General features: G+C 29.9%; 1 protein-coding gene across 1 annotated transcript in view; it reads right to left on the reverse strand.

Annotated features, from left to right (window-relative positions):
* Positions 1 to 18,091, reverse strand: part of LOC113388412 (MAP kinase-activating death domain protein-like) — a 36,365-nt gene extending 18,274 nt beyond the window's left edge. Inside the window, 23 exon segments of the mRNA XM_026625792.1 lie at positions 52 to 139; positions 634 to 809; positions 862 to 935; positions 1,049 to 1,171; positions 1,216 to 1,336; positions 1,508 to 1,708; positions 1,776 to 1,934; positions 2,161 to 2,375; positions 2,437 to 2,617; positions 2,655 to 2,939; positions 3,275 to 3,397; positions 3,762 to 3,860; positions 4,103 to 4,380; positions 4,439 to 4,976; positions 5,038 to 5,224; positions 7,499 to 7,578; positions 7,640 to 7,766; positions 9,722 to 9,974; positions 10,031 to 10,293; positions 12,018 to 12,234; positions 14,299 to 14,394; positions 16,040 to 16,208; positions 17,966 to 18,091. Of these exon segments, the coding sequence (XP_026481577.1) occupies positions 52 to 139; positions 634 to 809; positions 862 to 935; positions 1,049 to 1,171; positions 1,216 to 1,336; positions 1,508 to 1,708; positions 1,776 to 1,934; positions 2,161 to 2,375; positions 2,437 to 2,617; positions 2,655 to 2,939; positions 3,275 to 3,397; positions 3,762 to 3,860; positions 4,103 to 4,380; positions 4,439 to 4,976; positions 5,038 to 5,224; positions 7,499 to 7,578; positions 7,640 to 7,766; positions 9,722 to 9,974; positions 10,031 to 10,293; positions 12,018 to 12,234; positions 14,299 to 14,394; positions 16,040 to 16,208; positions 17,966 to 18,091 (4,179 nt within the window).
* Between the last annotated feature and the right edge of the window lie 230 nt (positions 18,092 to 18,321).

Raw genomic sequence — 18,321 nt, forward strand, 5'->3', positions numbered from 1 at the left:
TTATGGGCAAAACAATTAAAATTTGTACGATTTTGTAGTTAATTTACATACCTGGTCCATTCCAATCATATCTCGCTCCTGACTGACAGCATCCAAAAATACATCTTCCCAAAATTGCATGTTGTCCCAAAGGGAAGATCTGTTTAATAAATCAAAAAAAAAATCAAATAATATATAATATATAATAATAGTTTAATAAATAAAATAATATATAAATTTCTAAATACATTAATATGTAGGTACAATATTTTTTTTACTAAAGCTTACAAAAAATTATATGTCGATATGTCTTGTAACAAATTAAATTTTATTTTGATGTGAAAGATTTTTCCATAATTTAACAGCAAATTCATAATTAACTTTAGTATTTAATGTATATTAATTAAAAATTTAATTGTAAAAAGAATGTTTTTGAAATTCAAATTCATGACTTGTTTAAAAGAGTTACTTGTTTAAAAGAGTTACTTCTTTTTATATATTTCCATCTAATTTTAGTTTATTAATTCCATTATTACTAACATTTCAAATCTATTTCTGAAATTTTAAGTTTTGTTCGTTTTTTTTTTTAGGTAACTTACCCAGTTTGGATAATATTTGGCAGAATTAAATACACTGATTGAATCAAAAACACACCTGTCTTTTCCAAGAAGTCCTTCATAAAGGTAAGTCCTGGTGCCATCTGGTGAGGGTAAGGATCCAGTTCCAGATCCAGAATTCAGTAAATTTGAACCATTAAATCGAAAACCAGAACCCAAAGATGATTTACTTGAACCCAAACTGTCTGAACGTTGCTGCTTCATTCGAAAAAACTAAGGAATAAAAAAATCTAAGATAATTAACAGTAGAAATTAAAAGAGTTGCCAATAAACCACCAAGATTAAAATGATTGCTGGTTAGAATAATTAGGAGACAAACTAAATCTAGGCGAATCCCAACTAATTTCATCCAATTTTTTCATTTGTCTTTAGACTCTTAAATGATTCAGAAAGGCAATAAAATTAGCAACTGTGAGTTTTGCCAAAAAACATAAATTTTTATATATTTATACTTACATCAGAGTCAAACGTAAGTAGATCTCCAGACAGCAAACTCTTTTTTGGACTGATGATGTCTTTAAATAATTTTGTGGTAATTTCATTTTGCTTGGCTTGAGGACTATCAGATGCCAAATCTGCCCAAAATACAACAACTTGTTAAAAAAACTCTAAAACAAACAAATTTCAATATAACCCAACTTGCCTGTATTTGCCTCATTTTGTTGACTCCATGCAACATTTTGTTCCATTGGACTTACTGGTGACTTTAGGTGTTCTGTACTGCCAAAAGGAGTAGATGCCTAAAACAGACAAAAAAATTAATACAAAAATCTTGCTAAACTCAATATGCTGTAATCCAAAACATCACAAAATCATTGCCTTTCAAGTTGTTTATCTAGATCATTCTTGGTACCAACTAAAATTTCTTTTAGACGTCTAAACAATATTTTACCAATTTTTTTTCTATTTACCGCAGAATGTAGCTGAGGTGTAAGTTCACTGCCACCACCATCATTTTTCCCTTTACTCCAATAGTGAGTATGAGCAACTTCCATAACCTGGAAGGCTGAAGCCATTCCCCCCAAGCCAAAATTATTATGTGTCACTTCCAGACCATGGGTAATTGCCAGAAGTAACTTCAGCATACCTTTCCAGACTGATTTTGGAATACACTAGATAAAAATAGCCATATAAAAGTTGACCAGATTTTGAACAAATTCGTATATTCCAATAACTTACGACGTCGTCTATGTGATCATCTGGTGAAATTTTCATGTCCAGAGTTTTGTTGATATTGTTTAGTACAAAAATGCGGTATGATTCGTCTTCCATAAGTTTTTTAATGCGGTTTAGTTTGAGCCAACTTATGCCTTCGCCTTGCATTACTGATGTAGTTGCCTGGCAAAAAATAATTGAAAATTATTTGGAATTTCCAAAAAGCCGACAAGTAGAAAGATAAATAGTCAGATATCTAGACAAGTTGGCAGAATACTGGTGCCTTCTGTCTACTAGTAGATCACTAGACAGATAGAGCAGTAACCAGGCACAAAAGTAAATTTCTATCATAATGACTAGACTTAGTGGTTTAACCAATAATTAACTAAATTTCTATGTTTCTCCTTACATCTTTAAGAAAAGCTTGATTCTCCGAGTCAATATTGGCACGATCATGATTCTGGCTCTTCCGTGTTTCATCACTAGTAGCCTTGGCCTTGGTGTGTTTTATCAAAGGACTTTTCTCAACTAAACTCCTACGACCTGATGAAAACGGTCCAAAGGGCTGATGGTGCTCACCTTGTTCTTTTAGAGCTTGTTGGTCAGCTTGCTTCTTTTGTTTACCTAAAAACCGAAGAAAATTAGTAGCAAACTTAAAATATTTGTATCCAAATTTTTCTCTAACCTTTATTATTGAATAAATCAGACAGCATATTAGAAGTCGACGCTGCTATATCATTAAAATCGCTGCTAAAATGCGAGAAAAAGTCCTTACTTTGTACATCAACTACCCCAGATTGCATCACGCTTGTTGAAAATATGCCAGCTTTGGTTTTAAGAGGTTGCTGCAAAAACAATGCATATGACTTGAATGGTAAAATTTTTTTTAAGTATTTTTGGTACCGTTTTCAAGCCTTTTCTCAAAGCAGCTTCTTTAGCACTTTTGGTAATATCACCAATAGTAGCCTTTCCGACGTACGTCAAATCATCTAGAGTGTGTTTACTGACACCAGCTACTGTTTTTGATGCCTCTAAAGCATTTTTGGAAGCTTCTTGGACGCTTTTTGTGGCATCACCTGCAGCTTTTTTTGCTTGATTGGTCAACTGGAAATACATCAAATAAAATGATATTTGAAATACATATTATATATAAATATTACTAAAACGTACCACTTTTATGTACATACTCTTCAAAGTTAGAGCGCGTTACTTCGGTATATCTTTCATAACTTTTGAAACATTCGTTTGAGAGTAATGATGTTTTAGGAAAATTTATTTAAAATCAAATTGACTTTGAGTTTATCTAATACCATAAAGACCTACAGCAACTCGATGCTGTACTATGCATTACTTTTATATTTTTCTCGTAACTTTTTTACCGTTCGTTTAATATGAATGGTGTATTTGAAAAATTCGTTTAGAATTAAATTATCTACAAGTTTGTCTAATATCATAATGCAACCATACAACAAATCGGTATACTTTATAATGGCAATTAATAAATGAATTATAAAAATGCTTACCTTGTCCATTTGTGCTAAAATACCATCCTGACTGCTCTGCCTTGTTGTTTCGCGTACCAGAACTTTGGCTTGGCTTGCAAATTGCTCGATGAGGGAACTTTGTGAGCCTTTCCATGGGGCACACTAAAAAAATAAGGATTTAATCTTTGTAATCCATAGTTCAAAATCATAATTAACAATAAATTTAGGCCGAGGTCGCAAGGACACGATTTAGGCAATTTGAGGTTCGTCGGTTCGAACCCCGACGAAACTGACAAAAAAAAATTCTATTAAATTGTGCTTATTATTTAATAAGGATTAAATATATATAATTGTGCTTACTAAAAAATAAGGATTAAATATATATAATGCATAGTTTGAAATCATAATTAACATTAAATTTGAGCCGAGGTCGTGAAGACACGGTTTAGGCAATTTGAGGTTCGTCGGTTCGAACCCCGACGAAGCTAAAAAATGAAAAAAAGTATTTCCATTAAATTGCACTTACTATTTGTTTTTGTATACCAGGACTTGCCGGTGAACCACTTTGGCTACTCGTTCTTGCAAGCATGCTACAAGCACTTGCTTGGCGTTGAAGAACAGGACTCTGGGAATAGAAACAAACATGTCATTTGACAATATTTGTAATTATAATAATTGTTAAAAAAAAGAATCTGCAATGATTTACTACAAAATAATACATAATATCTAGGAAGGTGCTATCGCAGGATAGCGATCCTTCTCACGCAGTCAAATAATATATACCTGTAGCAATATAGAGCTGAATGTACTTTGTATAGCTTGCTATGAAAAAAATGATAATAATAATTGTAGATCTATGTTATTTACTTTTTCTGGTTCCTGGTCCACCTGCGTTGGCATATCCATACTGGAATTCCATTTTAAACTGGGCGAACTTAAATCAGAACGACTGGAATTTGATGATGGTGCCGATTCAGCTTCACTCTGAGAACCAATTCCTGGTTCAGACATAGATGTTAGTATTGCAGAAGAACCTTCTGGGAGTTGTAGTGTATTTGGTGGTGTGTATAAGACACTAGCATCGATGTTAGAACCAAGGGTCATGAGGCCGGTTTCAGGGTGAGCACCGTAGACATCGTGTTCAACTGTAAGATAATAGATACTGGTAGAAAGATTTACTTGCTAGACAAAATCAATACTTACAGCTTAAGCCATCTGTGGTTTCAGGAATATTATCAGTCGACGATGAAAGCGAAGTGCTCGTACTCGTAGCATAAATTCCATCAGAATCCGAACCACTGTCATCTACAATACAAATCACCACATAAGCACAAACACCTACATAATTTACTCCTATAAATCAATACTTTCCAGCAGGTTGCACGTCATGTTTGCCGGCGTTCCTCAAAGCACCATTCAAAGAACTTCCATTATCCCAAACAATAAACCGTATTGGTTCCAATTCATGGGAAAACCATTTGGCTTTATCGCCAATTTGTTCAGGGTTGCATACGCCTGTTTGTACACGTTGAAAGGCCACATTGTTTGGAGTCAAGGACCATTCTGCCAGAAATTCTATGGCTTGGGTTCGAGCAAATTTGTCGAGGAAAGGTGATGAGGTTGGTCTGGATCGAAGAAAGCTGTTTATTTGGAAAGCAACCACTGGACGAGGGTAAAGTCTGAGGGTTCTTGCGTGCTCGGAAAAATGAGCCAGGAGATTTGGGGAATTAAAGAATTTTACCTAAAATAAAAAACTGTATTAGTACAATGTCTTGGCATGATCGTAAATGAGTTTTGCTTACCATGGCAACTCTGGTCATGATATCTACAGAATCTACATCAGTTCCAAATATCATGTGTTCTGGTGCAGGAGGCATTACTGAATTTCGCCGAGAATTTTTTTGGTCATCAAAGTCTCTGTCGTGTCTAACTTGTCCATTGCTTGTGTCATTTGGTTTATTTGGTAAATTTTGGGAGTTTGCATTTCCACTAAAAGCAAAAAGTAGAAATGACACATTAAACTTATTTTGTGTGGCATTAACAAGTGAAGGGTATGGGCGTGTTTCCATACAGAATTGGCCCCACCCTGGTATTTAAATTATTTTGATGCCATTTTATAGGTATTTTCGAGAAAATTCGATATACCAAATTTCAAATCCGTAGCTCATCATTTGGCCGAGACATTAGGAAAAACTCGTGAAAGTGGCCCCTTTTTTCAAACTCACTTTTTGTCGGAAATATGATAGATATAGAAAAACTGTTAATGTTATTCTATTTATGCTGATCTTGTCTATGTTGTTCATAACAAATAATGTGAAAACAATTATTTGTTAGTGTGTGAAAAGGTGAAATGATTTTTCATTTTTCAAATCCGTAGCTCATCATTTGGCCGATATATCAGTGAAAACATGTGAAAATGGCCCCTTTTTTCAAACTCAGTTTTTGTCGGAAATATGAGAGATATGGAAAAACCGTTAACGTCATTCTATTTGTACTGATCTTGTCTATGTTGTTCATTACAAATAATGTGAAAAAATCATTTCTTAGTGCGTGAAAAAGTGAAAATGATTTTTCATTTTTCATTTTCTACCAGTGCGGCTTTTTGGACTTTTTTTATATTAGCATCATTCGAAAGCCTGTACATTTTGCTTCTATTATTCAAAAATTTATTTAAATCTAAATGGAACTTTGGGAGATAAGTTGGAAAAACTTAAGCTAGTACGCGCGCTGCCGGTACAAAAACACCCATATAAAGTCGCTTTGCAAGAACGACTTTGATTATTTTTATTCGCCGTATAAGTTCTGACTAATATATTTCAATGTATGAAAAACTTAAGATTTCATTATTTTTCATATATTAAAAGTATATTGAAAAATATATCTCTGTGAGCAATTTGTTTACACATAGAATTTCACAAATTATAATTATTGTGGTTTTCCATGGTAAAATAGCAATTATTATTTTTTGATTCGATATTAGTTTTGCAAAAATCATATTTTCTTTTCTGTGCACTATTTATAACTTGACTCAAATTGCAATAATTTTACATTTTAGTGACAATTTTATCATGATATTGAAAAATTGCAAGTATTACAATAAATAGGTTGTCAAATATCTCCCTTCCGCCTTTTTGTATTATAAACCAATAGCAAAAAAGCGGAAGGGAGATATTTGACAACCTAATATTTACATAGAAAGGGAATTAAATTGAGAAAACTGTGGATGATGCAGAATTGTAAAGTAGTTACATAGAATAAATAATTATAATTGTTTTTACTATTTTCTGAAAAAATAATAGTTGTCATTTGGATAGCCATGGATAGCTATAATAATTATAATTTTAACAACAGAGATATATTTTTTGTAATATACTTTTAATACTAAATATATTTTTAATACTTATATGCTTGCGTTGAATAGCTATGAAATGATTCTGACATATATTTTTATCGATTTTTATTTAATGATAACTATATAAAATATAATAACAATGCAAAAAATCAAAAAAAAGGTAATGAATTAATATTAAAATACTTTTTATTGCCGACGTAAATATATGAAAAATATTGAAATTTTAAGTTTTTCATACATTAAAATATATTAGTCACAAGCTTATACGGCGAATGAAAATAATCAATAATAATAATTATTATTTTTATTCGGCGCTTTGGATTTTCATTATGACTAATAAATATACTTATATACAAGATATAAATAAATTTTGGTTTTTAATAAAACCTTTTTTCAAACTCACTTTTTGTCGGAAATATGAAAGATATCGAAAAACTGTTAACGTCATTCTATTTGTACTGATCTTGTCTATGTTGTTCCTAACAAATAATGTGAAAAAAATATTTGTTAGTGCGTGAAAAAGTGAAAATGATTTTTCATTTTCCATTTTCTATCAGTGCTGCTTTTTGGACTACTTTTATATTAGCATCATTCGAAAGCGTGTACATTTTTCTTCTGTTATTCAAAAATTCATTTGAATCTAAGTGAAACTTTGGGAGAAAAGTTGTAAAAACTTAAGCTAGTACACGCGCTGCCGGTACAAGAACACCCATATAAAGTCGCTTTGCAAGAGTTGAAAGAAGGGGCCACTTTCACATATTTTCACTGATATCTCGGACAAATGATGAGCTACAGATTTGAAATTTGGTATTTCGAATTTTCTCGAAAATACCTATAAAATGGCATGAAAATTATCATTTCCTTCATTCAAGGAAATTATCATTTCCTTTCAGCTTTCATAAGTGCAGTACCTCAATTTGTGTGGAGTCGATGTAGTCATATTGTCTCTACTAAACAGCGAGTTATCTGTAACTGTCATACTGTTGAGAGCCTGCAAAAAAAATTGTTGGTCAAACAAAAACAAAAATAAAAAAATTTAGGGTATAGTTTACTTGTTTCAGATGATTCTTCAATATCGATGCCTCTGGTTCTGGTAATTGAGGCAAATCATTAGCAAACCTTGGTGGAGGTGTCAATTTTGTTGAATCCAAATCTATCAACCATACATCATCAGGCAACCTTAGAATAAAAATTCGTTTATTGTACAACAAAGTGCTAAACATGCATTATTTTTCAATCTTTTTTCGGGAATGCAATACCGATGGAAAATTTCAATACCGGTTTTTCGGTAAATTTTCATTTTAAAACCGGAATACCGGTAAAAAACCGGTGTTTTTATTATCTTAAACAAACGTAAACAAAATTGAAAGTTACTAGTACAAATATAAAAAAATGTATGTACAACTACAACTATATTCTACTAAACAATAAAACCAATAAAATAAAACAATAAGTTTATTTTTTTAAATAATAATTTAACAAAATTATTAACTTCCCGTAGGGTAAGTTATTGTAATGGGCCGAAAATCGGAATTGAAAATTTTTACATTTCTCGACGTTTTGAAGGTTTCTGAACGTTTTGGCATACTTCAGAAAAAATGGATGTGTGTGTGTGTATGTATGTATGGATACAAATTTCCAGTCACGTTTTAGGGCGCACGGATTAACGGATTTAAATGGTTCAAAAAACATTCGATTCCTATTGATAGGGAAAAGAGCTGATTAGTTTTTGGCAAAGGCAGGTCCAGCCGTTTCGGAGATACGGAGCAAAGAGTGCAGAAAATAGAAATCGAATTTTTGAGAGAATGGAGTATCCGATTTGAATGATCTAAAAAACATTCAATTAGTAATGATTGGGAGAAGTGTTTATTAGTTTTTGGCAAAGGCAGGCCCAGCCATTTCAAAGATACGGAGCTAAATATGTAAAAAATGGCAGTTTTTGAGAGAACTAAGCGTCCGATTTAAATGATTCAAAAAACTTTCTGCTTGTCTTAACAAAATAATTGATTTTGGAAAAAAATTTTGTTCCAACTTTTTTTTTAGTTTTTTGTATATCAAAAATATTTCAGATTTTATTTTTAATTCTGACTATAATTCTAATATACTTAACAAATAATTTTAACTCTGCAATTCGGTTTATATAATTCTTATAAATATTAGACAATGTTACAATATTTATAATAATCTATTTGAAAACATTCAGTATTCCTCGAACATTTCGTTACGGTACGGGAAGTTCCAGCAATTTGCCTTAAGGCACGATGCCATAATTGCCTCAAGACAGAATTCCACTTACAGCTAGTATCCAATTTAATTAATTCATTATTACTATCGAGTATATTGAGTACTTTTCACCAGAAACAAACTTATGAGTAAGAAAAACTAAAAACTCATAAAATATCCTATAACGTTATTATAATGAACTGTATTGTCTGTATCCGATGTGTTAATAGCATAATCTCCAATATTTAAAAAAATAATTTTTCTACACTAATTTAAGATCGTATACTTTGTCGAGATAAATAATAAGTTACTATAATTGTTAAGTATTGTTATTTAAAACAATGTGATGCTTCTATAGTATTTTCAAACTTCAAAACGTTTTCTAAAATCATATTTTATAATTGTAAAGAAGCAAAAATATTTAGTAATTATCATAATTATTATGTATAAAGTTAGAGAAAAATAAGGATTACGCAGGGGTAATCTGTATGATATAAAATATTTTGGCGCAAATATCACCTAAAAAACCGTTAAATTTTTACGAAAGATGAAACAAACATCATTATATATCAGTCTAATTCTATTTATTGTAACACGAAACGAAGCCCTTTGGAAAGCAATAAATATTCAGTTTAATGACGAGTTGAGATAATATTTGACATTTGTTTATCTTATGTAATCATTTGAAGATATAGCTGTTTATGCGATTATGGAATTTAAAGATAAATTTGTTCCGAGAAATTTTAAACTTTAGTGTATTATGTATCAAATAGCGCTTATGTAAAGGTACCGAAAATACCGGTATGTTTGGGATAAATACCGGTAAAAATACCGCCGAAAAATCGGTCAGTTTACCGGTAATTCGGTATACCGGTATACCGGTATTGCATTCCCTAATATTTTCCACTTACCTAAATTGTTTTTTATAAAGCAGAAACGAAGCTGGAATCCCGATTATAAATGGTGTAGGAACCAGCAAAAGTTGTTCTGCACAGCTCATACAAGGCGGCAGAAGAGGTATTATCGGAAACATATATTCTAATGGGTAAATCATTGATACAAAACTCATCACAGACATTGATAATGCATTGTAGTCCCTTGATTGAACTAACACTTTGTGCTCTAACAGAATCAGAGATAAAACTTTTAGACAAGTGTCCACACCTAAAAATATATGGATTAAAAAAAAAATCAGATTAAATATATCAATTATTTCTTGCCTAGTAGTTCCAGAGGTAAGTGTAAAGGAAAGTCTACCAAAGTAAAACGCGTGTGATCCGGTAAGGCAAAAATTAACGGTTCGTTTGTTTCTGGTGATAAAATCTCCAATTCGACACGAGTTATTCCAGGAACAGGCACTGGTGCTGACAAAAGCCTCAAAATCCATGTCTCAATTTCACGAGCGTCATTTAGAACTATTGAAGATGCATTTTGGGTTTCCACAGAACGTCTTGCGCCTGTTAAAAGCGTCCAAACAGTTTCCCTAAAACAAAACACCATTAACAATTAGCCAGGTAAACATAAGTTTTTGAAGTAAAACTTCTTTAGGCGCGACACGGGTGTAATTCCGTACAAATGCAACGAAAACGCTAACGTGAAGTTGAAGACTACGACGCTAGTAAGCGCAGCTATCGCAATTATTCGATCTAGTCTGCGAGCAAAACAAAAAAATACATCAAATGTCAAATCATATGTCAAAAACAAAACAAAATGTGTCGACTTTCACTTGAGTTTTGTATTTAGCTCGTAGTCTCAAAACATTTATTGAAGTAAAACTTCTTTAGGCGCGACACGGGTGTAATTCCGTACAAATGCAACGAAAACGCTAACGTGAAGTTGAAGACTACGACGCTAGTAAGCGCAGCTATCGCAATTATTCGATCTAGTCTGCGAGCAAAACAAAAAAAATACATCAAATGTCAAATCATATGTCAAAAATAAAACAAAAATGTGTCGACTTTCACTTGAGTTCTGTCTCTAAACCTTTTTTGAAGTAAAACTTCTTTAGGCGCGACATGGGTTAGCAGTATAACTCGTGAGTTAATAAAAATGTCAGGATCGAAAGAATATTTTATTCCGTCCCCCATAAATAATTGTAGTGCAAATGATCGCAAATAAATAATGAAACTAAGGAAAAATCTGCGCTGCGTAAGAAATGATAGCTTTGGCTATGTATGTTTTGTGTGTGATCGACTTTGGCATCAAAGTGACTTAGAAATATCAAATGATGCTCAAAAACAAATTCTTAATAATGTTTTTTGAATATTGATTTAAATAATCAGGTTGGATGTCAAACTTGTCGAAACATATTAAGTTCGGGTAAAATTCCCACTTTGTGTAAGTTTAACGGGTTTGTTTTTCCACCTATACCAAATTATCTATCTAAACTAGATACTGTATCTGAAAGGTTAATTTCACCTAGGTTGTGTTTCATGCAAATTAGACGATTGCGACATGCAAATGTACAATTTGGAATGTTTGGCCAAATTATAAATGTGCCTGTTGACATTAATAATATGGTTAATTTATTACCTCGTAATATTGATGATGATCATTGCATTAACGTTCACATAAAAAAGCAAATGATTCATAGATCAAGCTATGTGCAGGGCTTGATAAATAAAACAAATATAAAAGTATGGCTTCAATTTGTTAGGCAAGACGGATATTACAGCTGTTCAAGGAATGAGATTATATCGTCAGCAAAAAAGTAAAAAAAAACAGTAAATTAATGTATGTTAATTTTAATTACATGAAGTTCTTCAAACACAATTGTTACAGGATGAGTTAATTTGCAAAAACAATATTTGTTTAGGCGTTGTTTAACATAATCCACTGTGTAAATGAATATTATAGAATTTAGTAATCAGCAATTACTTTAAAACGATCATGTCATATTTCAAGTACGACTTTGATTACATTATTGTTTGTAAATATTATACATATTTTTAATGCAATCATAAATATATAATTCATACTTTATCATTATATAAATGTGTATAATGGTTGACAGGACACTAATAAATGTGTGCATCACGAGTGTTACCATATTACTAATAACCATTATTCAAAATTTTTATATGATGTATTTATTTTTACTCAACTTAAATTTGCTACAATATACTTGCAAATAAGTTTTACTTCAATCGCGTGTGATCCTTACGCGCACTCTTTTTTTACCTTTAAACATATGTCTTTCATCCTTACCTGCCAATTTGTCGATAACTGCTCCTCCTAGGAATGTATGTAGTATCACAAGCGTCTATAAGATTTTTTAACAGCAATAAAATTTCACGAAATTTTGAAAAAAATGGATGGTGACTGAGGATGCACAAAGAGGTTAAAGATGATATGCGGGTTGTTTTTATTTTTCTTTCATTGTTACGAGGACTTGTTTTGCGACTTTCTGGTTCACTGGAATTTGCTTGATGACCTTGAATGGAAAAAATATTTTTAGTACTAAATAGTGCTTAAATTAGTGCTATTTTGTACCTAATTCAGATGCTGCCAAGTTTTTTCTTGACACGTTCTCGTCAGAATCGCCAGCTGATAATTTGTTTCTGTGAAAAGACAAAAAATTTTAGTGGTAATTGCAAGTGGAGCACATTATACTTAAATAAGTGCTTCAATAACTTCCCGTAGGGTATTTATAGTAATAAGCCGAAAATCAAAAATGAAAATTTTTGTATTTCTCGACGTTTTCAAGGTTTCTGAACATTTTACTAGCATACCTCAGAAACTAAATGGATGTGTGTGTGTTTTGTATGTCCAAATTTTTTCGTCCACGTTTTCGGGCACACGGATCAACCGATTTGAATAGTTTTAAAAACATTCGATCCGTATTGATACGGAGATGTGCTGATTAGTTTTTGATAAAGGCACGTACAGCCGTTACGGAGATAAAGAGCAAAGAGTGCAGAAAACAGAAATCGAGTTTTTGAGTCAACGGAGTATCGGATTTGAATGATCTAAGAAACATTGAATTTGTAATGATTGGGAGAAGGCGTGATTAGTTTTTGACAAAGACAGGTCGCGCCTTTTCGAAGATACAGAGCCAAATGTGCAAAAAATAACAATTTTGAGTGAACTAAGCGTCCGATTTGAATGATCTAAAAAACTTTCTGATTGTATTGACAAAACAATTGCTTTTGAGGATTAAAAATTATTATTTAAATTTAATTAAATTATATCTTTTTTATTTTTCATAAAATTTTTGTAATTTTGGATTAAAAATTCAAAAAATTACCCAGGCTAAGCACAGTCTAAGCGCCACTCTGGTACAAATGTTTATCCAAGTGCGTTCAGACTGTTTATGACTATTGAAAACTATAACGATTGAAAAATGTTAAAATGCCGCCAAGCTGAGCACAGTATAAGTGAAAATGTCGCACAGAATTATTTGCAAATGCGTTCAGACTGTGACTATATAGGAGCACTTTTTCATTTTTTCTGATAGTTTAGAATTTTTTTCAAAATTTTGGTAAATTTTTTAGAAGTTCGAAATTTTGAGAAAAATCTATTTTTTTAAATTTTTGAATAAATTTGATTTTTTTTATTAAAATTTCGAAATATTTTCAAATTTTTGTAAGAAATTATTTTTTTTAAATGTTTCAAAAATTTGATTTTTTTGAATGAAGAATTTGGAAAATTTGAATTTTTTTGAAAATTTTGTTTTTTTGAAAATTTTTAAAATTACGATTTTTTTTTGTAAAAGCATTTTTGCTATATCAATTTTTGCAAAGTTTTTGCAAAGTTTATTTTATTTTTTGAGAATTTGGATATTTTGAAAATATCCGATTTTTTTTTTTTGAAAATTTCGAAATATTCTGAATTTTTTGTAAAAAATGAATGTTTAAAAAAATTTTGATCTTTTTTAAAATCTTGATTTTCTTCAAAAATTATGAAAAAATCGAAGATTTGAATTTTTTGAAATTTTGGATTTGTTTTCTTGAAAATGTTTAAAATCACAAATTTTTTGCAAAATCATTTTGATCTTTTTTAATAAATTTCAAATTCTTGATGTTTTTTTCATAACTATAAAAAACCTTTTCAATTTTGTGTATAAACTATTGAAAAATGTGAAAATGCCGCCAAGCTAAGCACAGTATAAGTGAAAATGTCGCACGGAATTATTTGCAGATGCATTTAGACTGTGACTATACGGGATCACTTTTTCAATTTTGTGCAAATTAGGTAACTATTTTTTTTTTTTTAATGGAATGACGATTATTAATGTTCCGGAGATAAATTGATTTATGATTTATGATTTATATTTGATTTGCTCAGATATAACAAGATTGCAAAAATAATGATAGTTACAGTATTTGTAATATAACGTTTAAAATTTCTCGAATATTTCATTACGGTACGGGAAGTTCGAGCAATTTGCCTTAAGGCACGATGTCATACACCACTAGTTATTTACTTTACCTTGAGGTAGGAGAGTCAGTAACTTTTTCTGGTAAGGTTGCTTTTGAAATTTTTTGACTGGATTGTGTTTCTACATTAGTTGTAGATTGTTGTCTGGTTTTAACACGTTCTACTTGTCTGTAGAAATTTACACATACGCCATAACGTGTTTTTCCTGCAAGAAATAACACAATTTATTATAGATACATGACACAAATTTCTGATTATGATTTTTAATGTAAATCCTGACGATTTTTTGATGATGCAAGTTATAGTATGGATCAAGATTTTAAAATGAGGTGTGACAAGGTTAAAATAATCTTGGTATCAAAAATACAACAAGTAACATTGGATTTTCAGACAGTTTTTCATCAATTTATCAGTTTCTGGTTAAAGATTAGAAGCAACTTTTGCCTAAACTAAAGGACATGTTTTTGTTATAAGTGGTATATAAAATAACTAGTTTTTACTGGTTTTATTTTATGACAAGAAAATTTACTTACGAGTGTCTTCTTGTACTTAAATAATTTATTTGCCAAATTTTTCATCAATCAGAGCAAAAACTAAGTAGTTTTCTCTGAACACACCAAAACGTAAAAATTAATTTATAACTAAGTCAAGACTAGGGTTTATACAAAAACCGACATTTCAGAAAACCGGTTTTCGAATTTTAATTTTACTAAAAAAACGGTTTTCGGTCAAATTTTCGAATTTTATATAGAAAATAAATATTTGCTCGAATATTCTATAATTTATCTGCAAATTTAGTGCGATTTAGAGCAGTATTTGACTGAATTTATTTATTGTTCAATTTTATGGATAGTAAACAAAATTATTTTAATTTTAATTAGTAGAAATAATACTTTATACTGATTAAATAACTTTGAAAATAATTATTCGTTATTCATGCATCATTTTCACATATAAGAATGAAAATATTTTTATGATAGTGAAAGGAAAGTTTTTGAATAAATAAAAATATTATTTAAAATTATAATCAAATACAAAACATTCCTTAAATTAATATTAGATACATACTCGTTAATATCTATTTTGGTTTTAAAAAACAATTAAGCTAAACTCGGGTGTTGTCTGTTCCAAGCAATTTTAATTATTTTGAACATTCTAATTGTTTTTTTTTTTTTTTGTTCATAAAAATATGATTTCAAAAAACTGAGAACATATATTGAATTGCTACTTAGACATGTCCTTTGATTACTCACAAAATTTTCTGAAATAAAAAATACTCGCATACTTGCGATTTTAAATTGTTTTTAAAGCCTGATATAATAATTCTAAGTTTTTTGTTCTTTAATTTGTGACTTTTAGGGTTTAAAACTCTTTTTCCTAAGTTTGAGTAGAGAAAGTTACTTCAAGAAGTCACATTGATTTTATATTAAATGACTATATACACTGGTATAAAAATCTAAATTAATATATACAAAACCTTTCTGGGAATCATTGCAGACTGATAGGATATCAAATGCTATTGAAACGATATGATTTCAAGAACCAAAACGCTTTCATCTATCTTTTATATTTGGCTATATTTGTCATTTTCCATTTATACAGTGAAAACCAACTTTTTTCACTAAAAAACCGGTTTTTGAATTCCATAATTTTTGCCAAAAACCGGTTTCTAAAACCGGTCAAGACGAAAATAGAACTAAGAATGAAACTTGGTATTTAGGCATAAAAAATCTTAAATGAAATAATTAGTTGGTTGCCAGAGTTATTTGAGCATTCGCCAGGCAGAGAAAAAGCAAAACTAGTGTCTTGGTACTTCCAAATTAGAACAAATGATTCCTTATCTAATTTACCTGAGTCTTTGTCAGTTAAGGCAAAAACAAAACTAGTAATCTCCGACTTGGTATTCCTTTTCGAAGGCATAGAAACACATCCTTCGGGCTGACAAAAATAAACCATATCCAAAGGCAAAGGAAAGTCCTCATGATCTTGCAGGGGATATCTCCTCAACAATTCAGGTTGCTGAAGTAAAATTAAAAAAATATTGGCAATAAGACATCAGAATGGATATATATATATATATATATATATACTAGCTAACCCGGCAAACGTTGTTTTGCCATAAAAAATATGCCTAAATTGATAAAAAATCAATAAAAGTGCCAAAAATCAAATATTTAATAGATTTGGACTCTGATTCTTTGACAAATAGTTAAAAACTTGTTATAATTTTGAAAATTACTTGACATTTCATACTTCAAAAATTAATTCACCCGCATCATAGTTTTTTGTTTATTATACTTTTGTCATGTCATATATGTCAATAAAATTTTCTTTCAAATATTATTTATTTGTTAATGAATTAATAATTATTTTAAGTCATCAATGAATAATTACATAATTAAATTCATAAGTTTGGCCAAATCAACACAGGAATAATGTGAAAATAAATATTTTTTTACATAAAGATCTGATTTTTGACATTTGCATTTTATTTCAAATTAATTATAACTGTCAAAATATTTTCTTTTCTGTCAAAATTTAATATAATATAATATAATATTTAGTTTGTCTAGTTTGTTTTTGTCAGATTCTAATGATATCCTCAGATTGTACTATTCCATTTAAGAGGTTACAATTTCCTGTAAGATTAGCATTTGCGATGACAATCAAAATATATCTTAACTGATATATTAATAATAATATTATATTTTTATTACACAAATTTCTTTACACTCCGATAAATAATTCCTACGCATCATAGTGTTTTGTTTATTTTAATTTTGTTTATGTCAATTTTTTTTTAAATTAAAGAATAAATCAAATTTTAGTCTAAATCAACGCAGTATCCTTATATAAATATACATTTTTTTATATAAATATTTGATTTCTTACATTTGCATTTAATTGAAAAATAGTGAATGTCAATTTCATATATCCAATATGCATTAAATTCATAAATGTCAAAATATTTCCTTCTTGGTCCAAAATTAATATAATATGATAATATTTATTTTACGATAATGTTTTGTATCTATAATTTGCTTGGCAATATTGCCTCTAACATAACTTGGAATAATTAATTTATTTGCTTCTTAAAGAAGTAAATCGTTAAACATTTTTTTTGTGAAATGTCAAAATTTTGTTTATGATTAATTTTAAATTCAATATGCCGCTTTTTTATTGTGATCTCTGATCTATAATGTTTTGATGAAGTTTTGGTTTCCGAAATAATTTAGTAGGCTAATCAATTAAATCTAAATCGTAAATCTATTTATATAATTATTTTCATAAATACTGACAAATGACATTTAATTTTTTTACATGTCAACATTTATTCACATTTTTAAGCATGGATTTTTAATTAGATTTAGAAATATAAACAGGGATTTTTATTAAAACATTTCATCAAATTTGGATTTAAATGTTGGATATTTCTATATATGTACATGTTTTTGAATTTTATTTTTTGAAATGTCAAAATGTTTTTTCAAAAATTATATATGGAAATTTCCTTAAACTTTGACATTTGTCATTTTAGTGTTTTGTTTTTTCTTTGGTCATTTTCCGTCAAAATTTTTAGAAATGTATAAAAATTATATATTTATATTTTAAATTTACTTCTCAAAATTTCCTATAACTTAAGTTGGATATATATGCACACGATGAGCCAATAAAATTTGAAATCGGTTCAGTAGTTTGGGCGTCCATCGCGAACCTACATCGTGACACGAGATTTATATATATATATATATATATATATATATATATATATTTACCTGCATAAGATGTCCAGCCAAAGTCCTGCTCCCACGTGACACCGTTCTTGGCCCACTTCTTGAGCCAACAATGGCCAAATAGTCTATTAGTCGGGGGCATAGTGATTGTTTTTGGGTTTCGTTCATTGTGTGATTTTTTTTTTTAATAATTTTTATTCGCCAAGGAATTTTTGGTGTTTAAATTCGGCTCGACAGCCACTTTTGTGGGCTTGTCTGCGGTTTGGTAAAACATTTTTAGCTGAAAATAAAAGAACTCCAGAAATTTATCATGATCATATTAATATGAATAAATTTTTTATGTATGAAATTAATGAAAAACGGGATAGAAAGTATTACATGTGTTTCTCCTGGCTCTA

The sequence above is a fragment of the Ctenocephalides felis genome, unplaced genomic scaffold (genome assembly GCF_003426905.1).
Source record: "Ctenocephalides felis isolate EL2017-DRISC unplaced genomic scaffold, ASM342690v1 CF-g0.4_SCAFFOLD_03572, whole genome shotgun sequence".
Lineage (NCBI taxonomy): Eukaryota > Metazoa > Arthropoda > Insecta > Siphonaptera > Pulicidae > Ctenocephalides > Ctenocephalides felis.